This window comes from Vespa crabro, chromosome 1 (genome assembly GCF_910589235.1).
Source record: "Vespa crabro chromosome 1, iyVesCrab1.2, whole genome shotgun sequence".
In the NCBI taxonomy this organism is placed as follows: domain Eukaryota; kingdom Metazoa; phylum Arthropoda; class Insecta; order Hymenoptera; family Vespidae; genus Vespa; species Vespa crabro.
In genome coordinates, this window is record NC_060955.1 from 4,653,834 (window position 1) to 4,674,359 (window position 20,526).

The following is a 20,526-nucleotide window of genomic DNA, read 5'->3' on the forward strand; positions in this document are numbered from 1 at the left end:
GTATAAAGAGATGGAAGAGAAAGAAGAAGACGAAAAAAAATGAGAAAAGGAAGGAAAAGATGGTGCGACGAGGAAGAGTCGAAAGCGATTCGTCGAGACTAATTAAAATAGAAATTAATTGTCCTACGTTCGCCTCACCTCTTTCTTTTTCTCTCTCGTTTTCTCTCTCTCTTTCTCTCCCTCTCTTCCTCTCTCTCTCTCTTTATTTCTCTTTCTCTCTCTCTCTCTCTCTCTCTCTCTTTTTCTCTTTCTCTTTCTCTTCATTTTTCCCTCTCGTCCCTGCAAACCTGACTCTTTTCATACCTCGACGTAAGAAAGAAAAAAAAAAGAAAATGGAAACGCAAAACTTGAAGACGTAAACAAAAGACAAATAGAATAAATAAGCGAAGAGATAAAAATATAGAAATGTTATTATTATTATAAAAGCAAAAAGACAAATGATTTCAATTGATAGGAGGTGCATCGAAGAAGAGGCCAAATCGAGAAGAGATAAAGATAAGAAAATGAAAGAAAGATAAAGGATAGAGAAAATCGGCGACAAAGAGAGATAAAAAATAATAAAAAAAAAAAGAAAGAAAAAAAAGAAAAAAAAAGGAAATACAAAAAGACAAAAATAAATCCAGAGAGAACGAGAAGTGAGTATCGAAAGGATAGAAAGGAGACACAGCTTGATGAGTGCGTATAGAGAGAAGAAAATCGTAGTGTGCCCTGGACTACTACGTACACATGAAAAAAAAAAACAAAAAAGAAAAAAACAAAAAAAAAACAAAAAAAAACAACAAAGAAAATGCAAAAAAAAAATTACCAAAAAAAAGACAAAAAAACTATAAAAAAAAGAAAAATAAAATAACAAAAACGTTGTAACCTTTACCTCGTGTGTCTTGCTTTACACAAACAAATACGAAAGGAACAATACAAATTTTCAATCTCGAGCACTTTGTACAGGTTTTACATATACGCACGCACACGCACATCGTATCGGTGCAAAAGAATATGAAAAAAATGAGATGAAAGAAGATAAAGATAATGGAAGAAATATAAAAACAAGAGGGAAAAAATAAAAAGAAAGAAAGAGGGAAGTAGAAGAGAAAAGAAGAGAAAAATAAGAAGAAGAAGAAACGTATACAACTGTGTTTTTTGAAATAATTTTTTTGTAAGTACGTACGTACGTACGTACGTACGTATCGTGTAGCTTACCGGTTCTCTCTACGATGACCACCACGATCGAAAAAACTTTGGGACGTCGAGGAGCAGCCCCCAAACCCCCTCCTAATCTTAACGATGACGTCGAACGTCGTCGAAAGAGTTAAGAGTCGCGCGTCATCTATGTATGTGTGTGCGTGTCTTTTCTTGCATAAAAAAGAAAGAACTCTGATCTCTCCCGTTCGTTTCATTTGAGAGTTATCATTGTATGATGAAGAAACATTTTGTGTACGTGTGCGTGTGCGTGTTTGTGCGTGCATGCGCGCATGTGTGTGTGTGTGTGTGTGTGTGTGTGCATAAATATACATATACATATATATGCAAATCCATTTTATATATATATATATATATATATATACATATATATATACAGAGGCAAGTACGTGTACATATACGTTCATATATGTGCGTTTTCTTGTATATCTCTTGAAGAAAAACAAAAATCACAACAAAAAAAATAACGAAAAACGTTCGAAGTCGCTCGCATTTCCATCCTTGAGCTATTTCGGCCTGCATTCACCGTCGTCTTCTTTTCTTCATATGTAACTTTCATGCGATTCCTTTTTCTCTCTCTCTCTCTTTCTCTCTCTCTCTCTCTCTCTCTCTCTCTCTGTCTCTCTCTATCTCTTTCTTACTCTCTCTATTTCTATCTTTCGCTATCTAACTATCTATCTATCATTATCTGTCTCTCTTCGTGTTTTTCTTTCGCTAACTGATAAACTAATTTTAATTTTTTTGTTGTTGTATATATGTACGAATAAGAGATAATAGGGTGTTGTTCATTCGTGAACGTCCCAAAGCCTAAAGACAGTTTATAAAACGTTAGGGTATGCGACGAAATAAGGGGGAGACTTTTTTGCAAGGGCACGAATTTAAGAGAATAAAGAGATAGTAAGAAAGTAAGAGGGATGTAATCTAATCGAAGAGATAACGTTGGACGTTAAACACACACACACGCACACATGCACACAAAGATACACGTGCAAACGTATAAAGTGTACGTGTTAAAATTAAGATTCATCGAAATGTTGAGGGAAAAAAAATGTTAGGTAGGATAAAGGAAAAAGAAGAAACAATCAAAAAAAAAAAAAAAGAAAAAAGGAAAAAAAAGAAAAAAAAAGTAAAAAAGAAAAAGAAAGAACAAGAAAAGACAAGAAAAGAGATATGATTTGAACGAAGCCAATCATAATTTTACGTATACACAAAACAAATGTACACACATAAATACGCGACGTGAAGTAAATCGATTATATATAGGTATTATATGCACATATATATGTACACATAGCGCTCTCTCTCTCTCTCTCTTTCTCTCTCTCTCTCTCTCTCTCTCTCTCTCTCTCTCTCTCTCTCTCTCTCTCTCTCTCTCTCTCTCTCTCTTTTATATATTTTTGTGAAACTCACCTATGTATAAAACAAAAGTAAAAAGATAAAAAAAAAAGAAATGAAAAAGAAAAACAAGAAGAAAAATGCAAGAAAATATGAAAACATAACGGACGTACATATATATATACACATATGCCAAAGGATATAAATATACATACCTACATATAACGGATAAACTTGTGAACAGGTATTGTATTTTCTCTTTCTCTCTCTCTCTCTCTCTCTCTCACTATCTCTCTCTCTCTCTTATTCATTCATTCATTCATTCATTCGTTCATTCGTTCGTTCATTCATTCATTCATTCGTTCATTCATTCATTCGTTCATTCATTCATTCGTTCATTCATCGTCGTTCGTCTGTTCGTTCGTTCCTTCTTTCATTCATTAATATATTCTCTCGATCTCCGATAGTGCGTATATGTGTACGTGTTACATGCACGTAAACATACACACACACATAAACGGGGAAGTAAAAAGGCTCACGGTACTTATTTACGTCCCATCGTGAAGCCTGACGACGGCGCGACTCTCTAATCGTGTTTCTTCTTCGTGTCCGACGCGTAATGCGTGTATGTGTGTGCGTAGTAAGTCCACGTGGCTGGAGACCGAGGGTAGAAGCGGATGAAAATCAAAATATAAAGAGAATGATTAAAACGAAAAAATTTAATTTAATAAAATTTGTAAAAGAAATTTAATTAAATTTTTACGCGTAAGTAAATTTCATCGATTTCTTATCTTTTTTCTTTTTTTCTTCTCATCTACTTCATACCCTCGATTTTCTCGCTAACGAAGGAAAAACAGAACGTGCGGTGTTAATTAGCCTAGGACACAGAGAGCGATAAAAAAGATCTACTAGAAAGAGAAACTAATTTAAAAAAGAAAAAATATTAAAACAAAAAAAAGAAAAAAAAAAATATACAAATCGTAAAAATAAAGACGAAAAAGAAGAAGAAAAAGAAGAAGAAGAAGAAGAAGAAAAAGAAAAAGAAGAAGAAGAATAAGAATAAATGCGTAATAAAAAAAAAGGGAAAGCTGAAGGTATCGAGCTAAACGGGTAGATAATGATATAGACGTATCGTGTCTCGTGTGTGTTTGTAATAATGTGATTAAGAAAAAAAAAGGAGATATAAAAAAAGGGGAAAAAAAAATATAAAAAAATAGTAATCGCCACCGCTACCGCCGCCGCCGCCGCCGCCGCCGCCGCTGTTGCGCTGTGCCGCTAATTAACTTGCTGTTTGGAGTACCTATTCATCTGCACTGTTCACTGCCACTGCAGTTCGTATTTTAATTCGTTGTACATAAACGTTTCTGTGTGTACAGCTCGATTTCGAAGCGACGGGGAAAAGTCTCGAAGCTTATGAAGTTGAACGTTAATGATGATGATGATGATGATGATTATGATTATGATTATGATTATGATTATTAATATGATAATGATGAGAAAAAGAAGAAGTAATAGGATGTATATATGCATAAAAAAAAAAAATTGTGCAAACGATCGATGGGCACCTGGCATCTAAAGTGAAAGACGAACATTTTCGAGGTAGAATTTTGGAAAATTTGTGTGTGTCCTCTCTGTCTGTCAATCTGTACATACGTACGTGTGTCTGTCTGTCTGTCCGTCTGTCTGTCTGTCTGTCTGTCTGTCTGTCTGTCTGTCCGTCTGTCTGTCTGTCTGTCTGTCTGTCTGTCTGTCTGTCTGTCTGTCTGTCTGTCTGTCTGTCTGTCTGTCTCTTTCCACTCGAAGGATCTTCTTTTAATTTTTTATGCAGGATCTGTGAACGAGCGCGACGGGACGAGAGAAAAATGAAAAGATAAGAATAGAAAAAATCGTACGTCCCTTATTTTCGTTATTATTTGAATACCGAACGGTGGATGAGATATATTTTAATTGAGAAGATGAACGTAATATAATTTCCACAAAGAAAAAATATGAAACGGGAATGAGCCGAAGGGCACGTCGTCTGGAAAAAATATGTCAAGTTGATTCATAAGAATAAGCATCGTTATAAATAAGAAATTTATTACGATAAAATGGTACTTATTTATGACTTAACCCATCGAAAAATAAAAATTCTTGTTAAAAAAAAAAATATATCGTTTTTATTAGATTGATACATAAATAAGTATCATTTCTTTGTAATAAACTCTTGACTTATTTATGAATCGATTTAATGTATATAAAAGGGAGACTGAATTTTTTCTTTGCATCCATTCGGAATTAGATTTCTTTCTAACGATAGGAATATATATATATTTATATATTTTTTTTTCTTTTCTTTTCCTTTTTCTACAAAACTTATCATCGAAAATTGCCAATTAAATTTCGTTAATTGATAAAAGAGAATAATTAAAAAAAAAAAAAAAAGAAAAAGTAAAAAAAAAGTAAAAAAGAATACATTTGAATCTTCGAAGGAGTCTCTCTTTTCTCGTCAAACTAAAAAGAAGAAAAAGGAGAAAAAGGGAATAAGAATAAGAAGTTAAAGTTTCATGAAATGTAAATCTTATTAACGAAAGCCCGTCTTCGGTGCTCGTCCCTTCGTGCATTATATACAGACACATTCGTGTCATGTGATTCGTGTCACGATTGGTGCTCTGTCATGTGTTGTGACATTCTTGTTCGAGCAAAATAGACTTGAAAAAGAAGAGGAAAAAATGATGAAAAAGAAAAAATGGAAAAAATATTGATGAGAAAAAGTAATGAACGAAAGAGTACGAAATCGATACGATGAAAGATACGAGAAAAATGACAAATCGATGAAGAAACAAATATACAATATAAAAACAAACAAACAAAAAAAAAAATAAACAGGAATAAAAAATAAAAAAAAAAGAAAAAAAGAAAAAAAGAGAAAAAAAAGACAAAACGAAATAAAATAAAAACAAATCAAGAAACTCGTTGGAGCCTTGCGTAGGAGTCTCGTTTAGAACGAATCGGTCGACGATTTGCGTCCTGTAGCGACGGAGCCAGGGAAAGCTTCGTTCGTGATCGATTTTCAAATCGAGAGACAGTTCGATGTTCGTTCGCTTTCGATTAAAAAAAAAAAAAAAAAAAAAACAACTTTTTTATCCTTTCGTCGAGTTCCTTTTTTTAAAACCCAGGATGCGTACGCACAAAATGGAGAGAGAAAGAAGGATTTTTCAAGAATCGTGATCGTCCAGCATATTTGTTCTCGATCCCATTAACGTCGACGTTTCATTTTTCACCCATTAAAACGAATTGCTTTTTTTCTTTTCTTTTCTTTTCTTTTCTTTTCTTCTTTTCTTTCTTTCTCACTTTCTTTCTCGCTATTTACTAGTTCCCTAATAAAAATCTCTGTGTCTTTTATCTATTAAGATTCTTCTTGTCGTTCTGTTAGAAGGTATAAAAAAAAAGGAAGAAAAAGAAAAAAAAAAGAAAAAGAAGAAGAAGAAGAGGAAAAAAGGAAAAAAAGGAAAAAAAAGAAAAAAGAAAGAAAGAAAGAAAAAAAAAAGAAGAAGAAGAACGTCGACAATCATGGGAAATCGAGCTACAAGTTTTAAAGAGAGCGGCTAAGCGTCGGCCCTGGCTGGTTCCTCGCGAGGAAGTAAAAGCGTCGTGTACTCTCCTTAATAATTAAATCATGCACCGACTCGATCGATACATACCGTGTAATCTAATTCGCCTTGAGTGACACACGGCGTATATTTTGTTGCGTGTATGTGGAACGTGTACGTGTATAAACGAAATATAAATATTGATAGGTATATAAATAATAAACATAAATATATATATATATACATATATGTATGTATGTATGTATGTATGTATGTATACATTAACATATATATATAATCATGTATATATACATACATACATATATATATACATATATATATATATATATGTGTATATATACATATATATAAAGAGTATAAAGATATAAATAATGTGTGTGTATATACGTATAATGTGCGTGCGCATGACGTGTGTATGTACGTGTGATTGTATTCTCGCGTTAATCCCTTTACCTTCGCCACGTCGAACGACACCTTTGCGTTTGATTATGGCATGGAAAGAAACTGTGGTGTGGAATAAAAAAAGAAAAGGAAAAGGGGAGAGAGAGAGAGAGAGACAGAGAGACAGAGAGACAGAGACAGAGAGAAAGAGAGAGAGAGAAAGAGAGAAATTTAAAATGTCGTTCGGTGTTGCATGAAGAACATTCGAAGGTAATTTCGGTGATCCGTGTAATTAATTAGCGAATGACGATAAGGATCGTCGTGGATGATTAAACATAATAATTTCTATTCATGAAGTTATATACGGGTGTACTTCATTATCAACGCACTCTGACTCTTCCGTGCCACGAAATAACGCACGGGTAATAACGTTCTCAAAGTGATCTAGATAAAGGGATCACCTTCTGTGTGTGACGAAGGCTTACGTAAAAAAAAAAAGAAAAAAAAAAAAAGAAAACAACAAAAAAGAAAAAAAAAGGAATAAAATAAAATTTAACAAAAGAGAAAAATATGAAAGAAGAGATAAAGAAGATGGAGAAATAGAAAACGACGAGGAAGATGAAAAGATTGAAGAATAAAACGAATAGGTCAATGAAAATGAAAGATCTATATGGACATATAGGATCGAAAAGATTTCAACAGGTGTATGTATATGTGTATGTGTATGTGTAAATGTATACACATACATATGTATATATTTATATATATATATATATATATATGTATATGTATATATATATGTATATATATATGTATATATATATATATAGATAGATAAAAGGATTACGTTTGTGTACGAAGGGAAGAAGGGATTCAGGCGCGCCGAGTGTGTACGCCCACCTTCGATGCCTCATTGAACCTCATCTAATGCTTTTTTATCTGTACATTTACAATTTGTGTACCAATGAGGAACGTTGTTTAATCATGTTGTTGATGTTATTGTTAAAGAATGAGATTCAATATTGTACATAACTATATATTCATTATAATTGACGATATAAATAATTATATACATAAAAGGTATGAAATTACAAGAGTCCCATTATGCCTCACGTTTCGGTGTGCGATATTCACATCAGAGTTTGTAATAAAAGAGAACGGATGCCCTATCTCGAGCGTGTCCCGAATAGGGTTATACCGTTCACACGATCGATAATTATTGTTTTTTTTTTTGAACGTGCGATACCATCATCAAATTTGAGATGAGATTTTTATTTCACATAATATTCTTATATCCTTCCTTATTTAAAAATATTTCTTTGCAGAATACAAAGAGGATGTTTATCATTCGAGAAATAATTCATAATATTATATCTAGGTGAGTATAATTTTTATCGAGTAATAATAAAATAAAAGAAATTATTAGTTAAAATTGTGATTTATTAGTATTTTAGATTTATTCGGACATTTTTATTAAATCGATCGAATTAATACATCCAATTCGATTCAAATAATATCTTTATCGAAGGCACAAACAAGTAAACAATTATTTTTTTTTAATTCTTACTTTTTACAATATTTTAAATATTTTAATTGTACAGATTATTTCAAATAGAAATCCAATGTTGGATTACGTGTAATACTATAGGTCGACTTTTTTGTTAAACGAAAAAAATAAAGAAATTTAATCGATCAAACGATCATATAACTCGAACAAACCCTCTAGCATTCTGGCCCGATATTTCGGAACATTCTCAAATTGTCCACAAATAAGAGGTGTCCTATCTTCGTAGAGAATATTTTCGAGAAGTTCAGGTTCCTCGCTGAAGTACTTGCTGGCCGCGCCAGGATCCAAAAGCATGATTGGTGTATTCAAGATACCATGAATAATGCACATAATACGTAAATCCTCAATCGACGATATAAACTCGATCCATGGAAAGATCATTGATATGTCCAGAGTTGCTTCTTTCAATGCTTCTGTCATTGAATCATAATAGATTTTTAATAAGGTCTCACAATATTTATCTCGTAATTCTCGGCTAGTCGTAAATTGAAAGAAACATAATATATCATGCGCTGGTGGATTGTACCTAAAGATATAAAATAATATTACAAAAGATATACCACAATGTAATCTTGAAAAAAAAAAAGAAAAAGAGAAAAAAAAAGAAAAAATATTTAATTTTGTCATTTTTCTTATTAATTTACGATAAATGACAAGTAAACTCACCTGGCTAATTGAAAATCTATCAGGCAACACTCGATTGGTTTCTTATCTTTGTCATACTTAAATAGTATATTATTTGCCCATAAATCGCCATGACACAAGACATTCTTATGCTTAGACGAGGGTGATAATTTATCCATGTGACTTGCCGATAGATCGATGAGTTTTTCCTTTAAAACTTTCTTCTGATCTTCGTTCAAATTTGGTATGATCTCGATCATAGAAACGGTACCCTTAACAGCAGCATCGAACATGGCCTTACTTTTACCATCCTTTTGAGACCAAAGTGTTTCTTGCATGCAATGAGAGAATTCATCGTGTAAATTCTTTTTATATTGTTCCTCGAAAATAAATGACTTTGCATGGAACCTAGCAAGTGTCTTCATCAAGACCTGACAATGTTCAAAATCGAATGGTTCAAATTTGTCGGTCATAATGAATCCACTATACGCCATGTCTTCCAATACAATTACATCATTTTCCAAACCCAAGAAACACTCTGGTATATATTTTTGTTCAGGACCATTCAAAACTTCAGGAAATACTCTGGTATAAAGTTCGACTTCTTTCTTGAAGGTACCATATTGTTGAATGAATTTATATTGTGGGCTAGTGATAGGCGGTGGTATCTTTGTAAAGAAATTCAAATCCTTCGTTTCCAACGGTGTCATCGGACGTGCGACCGTAGCTTTCAGTTTAAAATATTGACCCATGTAACCATTGACACCGTCTATAGGTACTAACTCGTAATCGATCAAAGAGAAATCCTCCATGCAATCTCGATGAAGTTTCTTCCTTACCACCTCGAAACATTCTTCGTCCTTTAAGATTCTTTGATTCTCTAGATCACGCATTTTCTTCTGTCACCGAAAAACTCTTCTTCTTCTTCTTCTTCTTCTTCTTCTTCTTCTTCTTCTTCTTCTTCTTCTTCTTCTTCTTCTTCTTCTTCGTCTTCTTCTTCTTGTTTTTTTTTCTTTCTTTTTCTTCCTTTTTCAAAAATATTTTTCTTGACTTTTTGAGGGATTACGAAGAAAAAAAAAATTGAAAAAGAACAAAAGCAAAACGAAATAATCACGGAATTTACGAATCGAGTAACATATAAAAACCCGTTTCAAATGTTTATAATAATTAACTTTTAAAAACGAACGATATTCCCATATACGCAGGTGAACGTTCACACTTTGGTCCGAACGACGCCTACGAAGGAATATGTCGGCCCGTTCAAGATCAAGACACCTTTATATGCCTATTCTCATCATCACGTGAGCATCCGAGACAATAAATAATAGCGCGTGCACGTGTCGAGTTATTTCCTCCTTATTGCCTCTGATTGAAGTTAATATTAGAAGCGTTGCACGAGACACGTCCTGCATAACCCGTGTAAAACGTAACAACGTTACAATAGTCGACAAATTGTAACGTGCTTAAAATAAAATCCTACAGGCATATTTTTCTTATCTCAAGCGAGACTCTTTAAAAAGTAATAAAAGAAGGTGATATTTATTCGAATGAAAAATTTATTTATCGACAAATAAATTTACGAGGGTTTAAAAAATGATTCACGTGCCAGCATTGGAAAATATTTACGTCCCAAATGATTTTTTTTAATCTTTCTATAAGGAAAGAAAAAGAAAAAAAAAACAAATACGCGTTAAAGTATTTTTTATGTTTACAGTTCGACATTCATTTTTTATGTTCATTATATCCGTGTAACATCGTTCTATCTATTACGTTTCAAGATATATTTCAGGATGATTAGTCGAATAATTGTAATATAATTATAATCAATATTTTTTATTTATCACTACTTCAGTATAGTCGTTGTCGTCATTGATAATATCTATGTTCCGATGTAAGACGGGTTGTCATCTAATTTGGGTCACTCGATATACTCACGATTATATTATTCGAAATTATTAACCTATTTAAGATCAATGAATAAGAAATAGATCAATGATAGAATTAGATCTGTCGAAGCATTAACAAAAGTGCGAAGCGTTTACAAATAAAATTGAATGAATGAGATAAAGAAATATCTTATACTCATCATCCTTCCCTTATTTACATCTTATAATTTACACAACCCCATTTGTGATTTATTTTTAGTGAATATTGATGATTGTCTATTAACGTTGTTAACGACAATAATTTAAACGTGTACGAAGTCAGAGAATCGTTTGATCTATCAGCTGGATCATTTATAAATGTAGAAATGGTTGAGATTAATAATTGATAATACAAAACAAAAGAGAAAAATCTATGAAACGTATAACTAAATTTGATCATCGATCATCGTATTTAAATGTCAAATTACATGAAAGAAAAAAAAAAATTATATTATTACATAATTCTGTAAATATAAATGCATTTTAAATCTAAAAATTCTCAAGGACACGAAAGTACCTTCACGATCGTTGCCTAAAGAAAAGGTCGGATTAATAAAGATCATTTCTGTCCAGAGATCTATCACTGGATCCGACTAACAAAGACTAACTAGCAATGTCAAACGGAAGATTGCTAGTATTCATCCAGTGAGAAATCTAGGAATTGAATGTTCAATGAAAGAAAATTGTGTTAAAATTCAGTAAAAATTTTTTTAATTCATCGTCATTTACATAACACCATTTATAAATAAAATACTCTTGTATTTTTTTATATCCATCGATCTAACAAATGTTATATTTCGTTTTTCAACAACGAATATTCCCAATTACAGATGACATACATATGCTAAAATGCGTTGATCTATATTTTATCTAATTGTCGTATCTAAGACGCAAAAGCATTTTTAAAAGAGATTTCAAACAAATTAACGTTGCTTCACTCACATACTTACATACTTATATGTATTTTTTATATATACACTAGATCATATATTTAGAAACATATGTATGTACGTACGTATGTGTGTGTATGTGTGTGTGTGTACGCATAGATTAAAATGAACTGACTTAGATAGCACTATATAATACACATCTTCTTTTTCCCTAACACATTGATCAAGCGTATTGTAAAAAGCTTGCCATGCATTCCAAAGAAGAATTATGATTGATAAGCATCGATATTCTATTCAAGAAGACGTCATACATATTATAAAATTCTAAATGTTTTGAAATATTTATAAATAAACGTGAAATATCTAATTCTTAATTATTAAGTACACACATAATCTAAATTAAATTTATTATTAGATAAATTTAAAACGCTTAGAATAGTGAGTTACTTCTTTCTTTTTTTTTTTTTCTATTTTTTCTTTCTTTCATTTGGACTGACTTTATAATGCTTAAAACTACTTAATATCAATGATTGGAATTAATCGATGATCATCGATAATTAACAAGTTAATTAACATTATCTGTTGTTATCCTCTTCGATAGAAAAGTTCAAGCTTAGTTTATAGAAACATTAGTTATATATATATAAATTAGATTTTATAAACATGTTTTCATATAAATACTGTTATTAATAATCTGTTATAAAATGACTTACAAAATGACTTACACAAACACATCGCTGATTTGTATTGATGAATATCTCTCATCCTAAATTTATTTAACCCTTTAAATATTTTCTTTTACGATTAATATATATTTAAAATCAATACTTTCCGCTTTATTTTATTTTATTTTTAACATAGATATGTCTAACAATACGTAAAAAATAAATTAAACATAAAATATGAAATGGATGCTTGAATTAAATTCGGGACAATATTTTTATAAAGAAAATTATGAAAAAGAAAAAAAAAAAAAAATAAATAAATAAAAAAAGAAAAAAGAGAGAAAGCAAACCAAAAGAAAATCGAAAGATTTCTTTCACTGAACGTCCAAATAAATTCAACAAATAACGTCGTTTCTTTCTAAATGGATCAATTTTCTTTGAAACTTTCCTTCATCGCGTCATGATTCGTTTTGTTCATTCGATGTTACATATAAAAATGGCATAAAGTCTCGTTACGATCGAGAGAGAAGAGGCAGTCGATATAAAAGTGGACCTTGATATCGGAAAAAAAAAAGAAAGAGAAAGAAAAATAATAGGCAAAAAAATGAGAGGAAGAAAAAGAGAGAGAGAGAGAGAGAGAGAGAGAGAGAGAGAGAGAGAAAGAGAGAAAGAGAGAAAGAGAATCTTCGAGGGGCGATTGTTTCATAACGCAGACGTGAACTCGAGACGAAACAAATAAGAAATGACGAATGAAAATGATGAAGAGTAGGAGAAAGAGAAGTCATTGGTGCAATTCTCTTTTTCTCTCATCTCTTTCTCTTTCTCTCGATACATGCGAGACCTCGATATGAGACAATCGGATCTCGTGGAAATGTAGAAACTGAGAAATCGCCTTAAAACATATGCGTGTACATGTATATCGTTTACGCGAGAAACTTATATAGTACATATATATGTGTAATGTATATATATATATGCGCATGCATCGGTCTCAATTACAAACTTACTGTGCTCGCGCGAGCATACAACTCAAAGATTAAATCTCCAACGTTTCCCGTATAAAGCCCAAACATTAAAGCTTCGACACGATCTGGACTTTGAACATAATTACGAACGTCTGCCAGAGATAAATTCGACTTTTCCGCTCATAATTTCTTTTCCTTTTTCTTTCTTAGTAGTGAGAGGGAAAGAGAGAGGAAGAGAGAGAGAAAGAGAGAGAATCCTTTAGAGGATGATAATAGGAGGAGAAGTAATCAAAAGTAGACAATCTAGCTCATTAAAAAACTTTTTTAAATAGATACGATCGATTTACTTAGAACGAGACAGTTGTAAAAATTTGCCAATTAGTTAATCGATAAATTAATGATTTTCTTTTGTCAATATCTTAGATACTTAATTAACGAGGCTAGACTTCGAACATTAACTCGGTCCTGTCGATCAATCTATCAAAGTATAACGTATAAAGTATAAAATATATCTCTTTATAACACAATTCTTCTTCTTTTCCTTCTTTTTTTTTTTTTATTTTTTTTTTTTCATGCCTAAAAATAAATATTATATAATGTATAATTTATAATACAATTATGCTATACCACGTATAACGTTAATTTGTCAATATCAAATAAAAATGAAAAATAAGATTTCAAAAATACAGATATGTATTCGATTTAAAAAAATATTATATATCATTATAAAGGATTAATTGGATGATTATATAATTATACCTTTTTTCCTTTTATCCCTTCTCATTTTCCCTTTCTCGATTGAGAATGTATAAGAAGTCCAATTAAGCGATCTCATTCTATTTAGAAAAGAAATGTAACGAAAATCGATGGATGGAAGAGAAAGAATGAAAAATAGAGAAGGAGGATAAAAATGAATAAGAAAGAAAGAGAAAAGATGATTCTTTCGCGATGCGCCATTACTGTTGCCATTCTGCGGGCCGCACGTAATCGGCAATGTGTCATAGGTCAAACTTAAGAGATACCGTTTCGCAGTTCTCGACGTGCAGTCAACGACGCCTTCTCAGGCGAAACACCGGACTTTTAATTCTGTGTCACTTGTGTCGGATCCAAACCGGCGACGCGTAATCGGCTGCGTTTGTATCGTCGACGAAAATTTAAAGGTACGGATTATCGAGGTACGTAAAGATCGTGATATTTCTACAATACCCTATCGGAATCGTTCCATATGTATGATCATGATCGTCCGTGCATATTTACATATGTGTGCGTGCATGTACGCGTATGTGTATACTCGCGCGCGCGCGCACGTGTATGTGGATGTGTATGTATTGAAGATAGGAGAATGAATAAAAAACAGAAACAGAGAAATTGACATTTTCGTACACACGTGTGTACGAAGAAATAATATGTGTATATATATATATATATATATATATATATATATATATATATATATATATATATATATATATACATATGTAGATGATAAAGTAGTAGTAAAATAAAAATAGATGGATGGATAAATTTATAAATATTTACGATTGATCGATAGATAACAAATATCAATGTCTTTTCTGTAAATAAAAGAAATAAAGAATCTCGATCTTATCGTTTCAATGAAAGATGTTGAATCATTAGTAGACTGAAAGCGATCATTTATCCGTCACGAAAGATCTTAGAAAACAAAGAAGATTTACGAGTAATAGGTGACATGGCAACGATAAATTGACTTCGATCATATCGTATTCTCTTCAAATGAAATTACTTTATTTCCTTCTTTTATTTTATGAAAATCCTTTTGAGGATACTTTTAAATAGATTAAAATTAAAATAGTTAGAAAAATAAAAGAATAATTTGGAAAGAATTAGAAATGTCGATTGATTTGTTATTGGAAAATTACGTGTATTAAAACCCTGAAGATTTTCGAAGACGATATTTATCTATTTATATAAATAGATAAATATATATATATGTGTACTTCTTTCGTTCTGTTCACTCTCTCTCTCTCTCCCTCTCTCTCTCTCTCTTACTCTCTCTCTCTCTCCCTCTCTCTCTCTCTCTCTTACTCTCTTTCTCTCTCTCTTACTCTCTCTCTCTCTCTTACTCTCTCTCTCTCTCTCTCTCTCTCTCTCTCTTCTTCTTCTCTTGTTTTCTTTCACGTTATCTTGTCCGGCTTATTCTTAATTATTTTCTCGTTCGTTCTCACTTTTCTCTGTTATCTGTTTCGTGTTATTATTACTTTCTCGCGCTTGCGTATCCAACGAAGTGACGCTAACTTAATCGTTAATTAAAGTGACGCTCATTTCTATGTGCAATCCTTTCAATATTTCTTCTTTCTTTCAATCGTACTTTATCTAGAAAAATTAACCGATAAAAAAAGAAAAAAGAAAAAAGAAAAAGAAAAAGATCGAACGAATAAAATAAGATTCTTTTTATATCGAACTTGCGATCATTTAACTTTATAAAAAAGGTGAAAAATAGGAATATATACATTGAAATCGTCATCTCCATATTCTACAAAAGGTTAAAATGATTTCGATGATCTTGGATAAATTTGATAAGACGCTTCGGGTCTTTCGATCATGACTTAATCACGAGACCAATTTTTCTCATTTCTCTCTCTCTCTCTCTCTCTCTCTCTCTCTCTCCTTCTTAAGATAATTGAATAAAAATTTCGTATACAGGCATAAAATTGTCAAAAAAATCGATGCACTCTGTCTTTCGTCTCATTCGACATTCACGATTGTCATGGATCGTAATAACAACGATGTTACTGATCGATAAGACAGAAGAGAGAAATGTCATTGCTCTTTATCGTGCGACGTCATTTCTATTTGTTCCACTTTCTCTTTCTCTCTCTCTCTCTCTCTCTCTCTCTCTCTCTCTCTCTCTCTCTCTCTTTCCCTCTCTCTCTCTCTCTTTCTCTTTTTTTTCAGATGACATTTCTTTAACATGAGATTATTCAAATTTCATACATACGTATCTGTACATACATGAAATATATATATATCATCTAAGGTAGAACATTTTCTTTTACAAAAATATACTTTCGTTTTTTTTTTTTCTTAGCGACAATCACAGATGGCACGAACCAACGCGAAAAGGGTCCATTCGGATCTACCGCAATTTGAATCGATAACGAAACTATCGAGTCTACCAATCGTCGAAAGTAGTATACACATTGCTGGACATGTTTACAAAAGAATAAAGGTACCATCGATTTATCATTTTTTTCTTCGATTGACAATTACATCATCTTCGAAGAATTTTGAGCAATTGATGATTGCGAAAGTGTTTTTATATAGATAATTAGTCTTTTTTTATTATTAAAATGATATTAAACGATCGCATAGCAACTTTTTAATAATTCTGACTCACTTTTGTAATCATTACTCAGCTTTTCTTTTTGTTTTCTTTAATAAATATTCTCTTAATTGTAATAGTAATAGTATGATAAAAAAAAAAAAAATCAAATTGTATTTAGAGTTCGAATTATCTGATGAATTGGAGTCTCGATGCAGCGGAACAATCTTTGGCACTGGCAGCAGCTTCGGCTAAACCAGCCATCTATACTTTTAATGGACCAATTATGACGATCGATCAGCTACTTTGTAAAGGGATCGATATTGTTGAACACAGAGTACCGGCGGTACATATTCCTCCTCAACAGGTGATCAATTAACAATTTTTCTTAAGATTTGTGATCATTTTATACACTTTATGCATGTCTAATGATATTATTATTTTATTAATTTCTTTCTTGTCATATAGATGTATTGGAATACTCGAGAATACGTAGCAAATAAAATTTTAAGACCGGTTCTAATGCGTGCTGGTAGCATGAAGCAAATAGGAAGTCACGCTGCCAGTATTGCAGTCGACACATTGGACGGTGCTTTAACTGTTGCAGATCAATACGTTGATCGATATTTACCTGGTGACCCAGCTGATAAGACAATCGATGGTATTATTTCTTTTTACCCTATACGTATTATTTAAGATATTTATATCAATATATTTTTATCCAATGTATTTTCTCAAGTATATTTCCAATATATTGAATTGATAAATAAATTCCGGAATTAATATATTAATGTATTAAAATTATAACGGAATAATTTTAATATATTATATAAAAGTATAAAAAATTAATAATTCAAATCCGACAGTTAAAGTTTACGTGTGACATTTAAATTTAATTCTTTTTATTTTCTTTTTTCTTTTCTTTTTGTTTTTTTTTTCTTTTTTTTTTTTATATTATTATTTTCTTCTTATGTTACAGAAGTTGATACGAACGAACCTGTCAGCAAGACGACTCGTACGATTAAGCACGGTGCAAGATTTTCAATAAAATTACAAAGGAGATTGACACGTCGTACACTGGCTGAGGCTCGAGCTCTCAAAGAACAAGGAACCGAATGCATTCACGTATTTTTCTACGTAATAGAATTGGTAAGCTCTTTTCTACTTGTAAAATCATAAATCATAATATTCATTAAAATATAAATAATTTTGTTTCTTTTTTTAGCTTGCAACGGATCCAAAATTAGCTTTGCAGAAAGCTAAAGAATTATGGACCATATTGAGCCTACCCGAACCCGAGAATCAAGCACGTCCAGCAAGCTTGGAACAATTGCTCGTCCTATTGACAAGAGAATCAGCAAGACGCATAGTTCATCTCGTAAATGGTGCAACATCTCTAGCCGCTAAAACCCCACGATGGATTGGCAAACTTCTCATCAGGATCTCTCGACGTTTACTGACGCTAACGGATGCCACTTTGAAGGTCGAATCTCCGAATCTTAGATCCGAAATTAGCCGATTTCGAAAATGGTTGGAGGTCGATTTGAGCTCTCTTTTCTATCCTTTCTTTATCATCGATTACGGTCTCTTTCGTATCAAATATTATATCACCTATGCGATGCATAAAAATTACAACATAGAACGAAATTTTGAAGCGACAATATATAATATGGATGACGATTCTGATTTGTATATCAATGGATCTTGGTTAAGTTAATGGAATACTTTCTCTTTTTCCTTTAAAAAAAAAAAAAAAAAGAAAGAAAAAAAAAAGAGATTCAGGTCGACCTGAAACCACCCTAACGAATAATAATAGATACGTGCATATATAATTTTAATATTATATACATAATATCTCTCTCCTATTGACTCGGTCCTTTTTAAGATAATAGAAAAATTAAAAAAAAAAAGAAAATTAAAAAAAAAAAAAAGAAATAAAAAAAAAGAATATAATGATGAATTGATGATTACGAAATGAGATAGAGAGAATTGGCAAAGGATTTGATTTTGATGCGTAGGCGGTATCTATAATCGAAAAGGGAGAGACAGCGAAGACGAAGCAGATGTCCGTGACGATCCGTTCTGTGGTACGGAAACTCGGAACGAATACGAGTAGGTTGCTGGTGCGTAAGTACTCGGTCCGACGTCGGCGACGAAGACGAGGACGACGACGGGCTCGACGACGTCTTAGCACGAGGACAGTCCGTCGTTGCTCGCATGAATCCTTGGAATGATTTGATTTTATCTCTTCTTTACCTTTTTTCCTTCCTTTTCTTTCTTTTTTCATCCTTTTTCACCCACTGGAGACCGAAGATACCGAACGAGAATGTGTTTATTATATATAAAAAAGAAGAGAATTATCGGCACGGTTCTTTCAACGACATTTGTTTTAATTTTCTTTTTATTCTTTTAATTATTTCAACGAAATTTATTATACTTAATATATAGATAATATTGCTGTTTTGTTAACGTTATATATATATATATATTTTTTTTATTTTTTTTATTTTTTTTTTTATTTTTTTTTTTTTTTTTCTTTTGATCGAAATAAAGAATCGAATGGTAAAACCCTGTTGCAATCTTTCCCATCTCAACGTGTTAACTCTGAAAAAAAGGAAAAAAAAAAAAAAGAAAAAGAAATAAATAAAATGGAAAAAGAGTAATTCTGCCGTGACGATGATAACTTTCTTTTTACATTTTCAATCACATTGTAACTCATTCATTAATGTAACAAGTAACTATTAACAAATAACAAATTTCTTCTTTTTTTTTTTTTCTTTCATACTTTTTCATGTCTTCCAAAACAAAAAAGATATTTCAAGTTTTTTGTGTTTAATTAAGAACACCTTCAATATAATATATTAATTAAATGAAGAAAAATAATACGGGAACACTTTTTTCTTTATTAAACGATCAGATCGAATTCATTTAGAAAAAAAAATCAACTCACTTATTCTGCGAGCGATTTTTCTTCAGGAACAATTAGCGGCAATACTCGTCGATCCTCCCAACATACGGGACACGGTGACTACAACAACGACAGCATCAATGAACTCGACAGGAACAAGGACAGGGACAGAAAATACAACAACGATAACAGGCACCGGGACGACAATGACGACAACAACGTCGTTAAAGATGCGCCGAATGCAGGATCTTCAACAGAACCACAACAACCACACATCGATGATTTCCGATCCACCGATAAACGGTATCGAGTAACAAAGCAAAGCCTGGAAACTGTCTCGGGTGGGTTTCTTTCTCCTACCGACGGAAAGCTTCTCGATTACGCGCCAAGGTCAATGGCACATAGAAATATTACGACTTCTAGTGCTGTTTCTTCATCGTCGTCGTCATCGTCATCATCATCATCATCAACAACATCATTGTCATCGGCATTGTCACCTTCTTCTTCTTCTTCTTCGCGTCGTCGTGTAACCGGTAAACGTTCTTAATTGACAATGTATAAAGGAATGGGGGGAAAAAAAAGCAAGAAGAAGGAGAACAAAAATATTGATTTTACTTATTCGAGAAAATTTCCAAGATACAACTCATTATTTTTACTAACTCCGTTCTTATGATAAAACTACATATCTATAACGTTTAGAGAGAATGAGATAGAAAGAAGAAGAAAGAGAGAGAGAGAGGAAAAGAGGGGAAATGAGATATATATTATCACAGTAATCTCGCACTTTATTTTTCTTTTCTTTTTCATTTTCCTTTCGTCTTAATATATTTTTGTTTGTTCTTCTTCTTTTCATATACATATATCTACGTATTGTATAATGATTCGGGATATTACAATTAAGAGTTTAGGCGTGTTAAATATGTTAACGTTAAATAAGGAAGGATCGTCAATTTCACCGTTTTAACAATAATCGTAAATATAAGAGTCGAACGTCTAATTACCTGTATTGGTTCTATTGTAATTCGATGTTATTATTATTGGTGAAAAATAAATGTATCTATAAAGTATACGAATCGTCATTGAAAAGTTTCTTACTATTTAAGAATATATAAATGTTTATTTAAAACGAGATTAAAAATTTCCTATGCGTGAATGAAACGAAAGCCGCCGTG

General features: G+C 31.9%; 2 protein-coding genes across 8 annotated transcripts; one reads left to right on the forward strand and one right to left on the reverse strand.

Annotated features, from left to right (window-relative positions):
- Nucleotides 1-7,526: 7,526 nt before the first annotated feature.
- Nucleotides 7,527-9,955, reverse strand: LOC124429216. Its single transcript, XM_046974193.1, has 2 exons — nt 8,740-9,955; nt 7,527-8,599 (listed from the first exon to the last, which is right to left on the reverse strand). Exons 1-2 carry the CDS (start codon nt 9,588-9,590, stop codon nt 8,191-8,193), a joined length of 1,260 nt encoding a protein of 419 aa, XP_046830149.1. The 5' UTR covers nt 9,591-9,955; the 3' UTR covers nt 7,527-8,190.
- A 4,193-nt stretch (nt 9,956-14,148) lies between these two features.
- Nucleotides 14,149-20,421, forward strand: LOC124429189 (lipid storage droplets surface-binding protein 1-like). 7 transcript variants are annotated; one of them, XM_046974133.1, is made up of 8 exons: nt 14,149-14,302; nt 16,213-16,353; nt 16,628-16,813; nt 16,915-17,107; nt 17,426-17,595; nt 17,672-17,929; nt 18,465-18,573; nt 19,423-20,421. In XM_046974133.1, the coding sequence occupies exons 2-8, from the start codon at nt 16,225-16,227 to the stop codon at nt 19,899-19,901; spliced, it is 1,524 nt and encodes a 507-aa protein (XP_046830089.1). In that variant the 5' UTR covers nt 14,149-14,302; nt 16,213-16,224; the 3' UTR covers nt 19,902-20,421. The 7 variants fall into 7 exon arrangements, with proteins under 7 accessions (XP_046830089.1, XP_046830080.1, XP_046830119.1 ...); XM_046974124.1 differs by having other exon boundaries at nt 14,158-14,317; XM_046974163.1 differs by having other exon boundaries at nt 14,158-14,317; nt 17,429-17,595.
- The last annotated feature ends 105 nt before the right edge of the window (nt 20,422-20,526 follow it).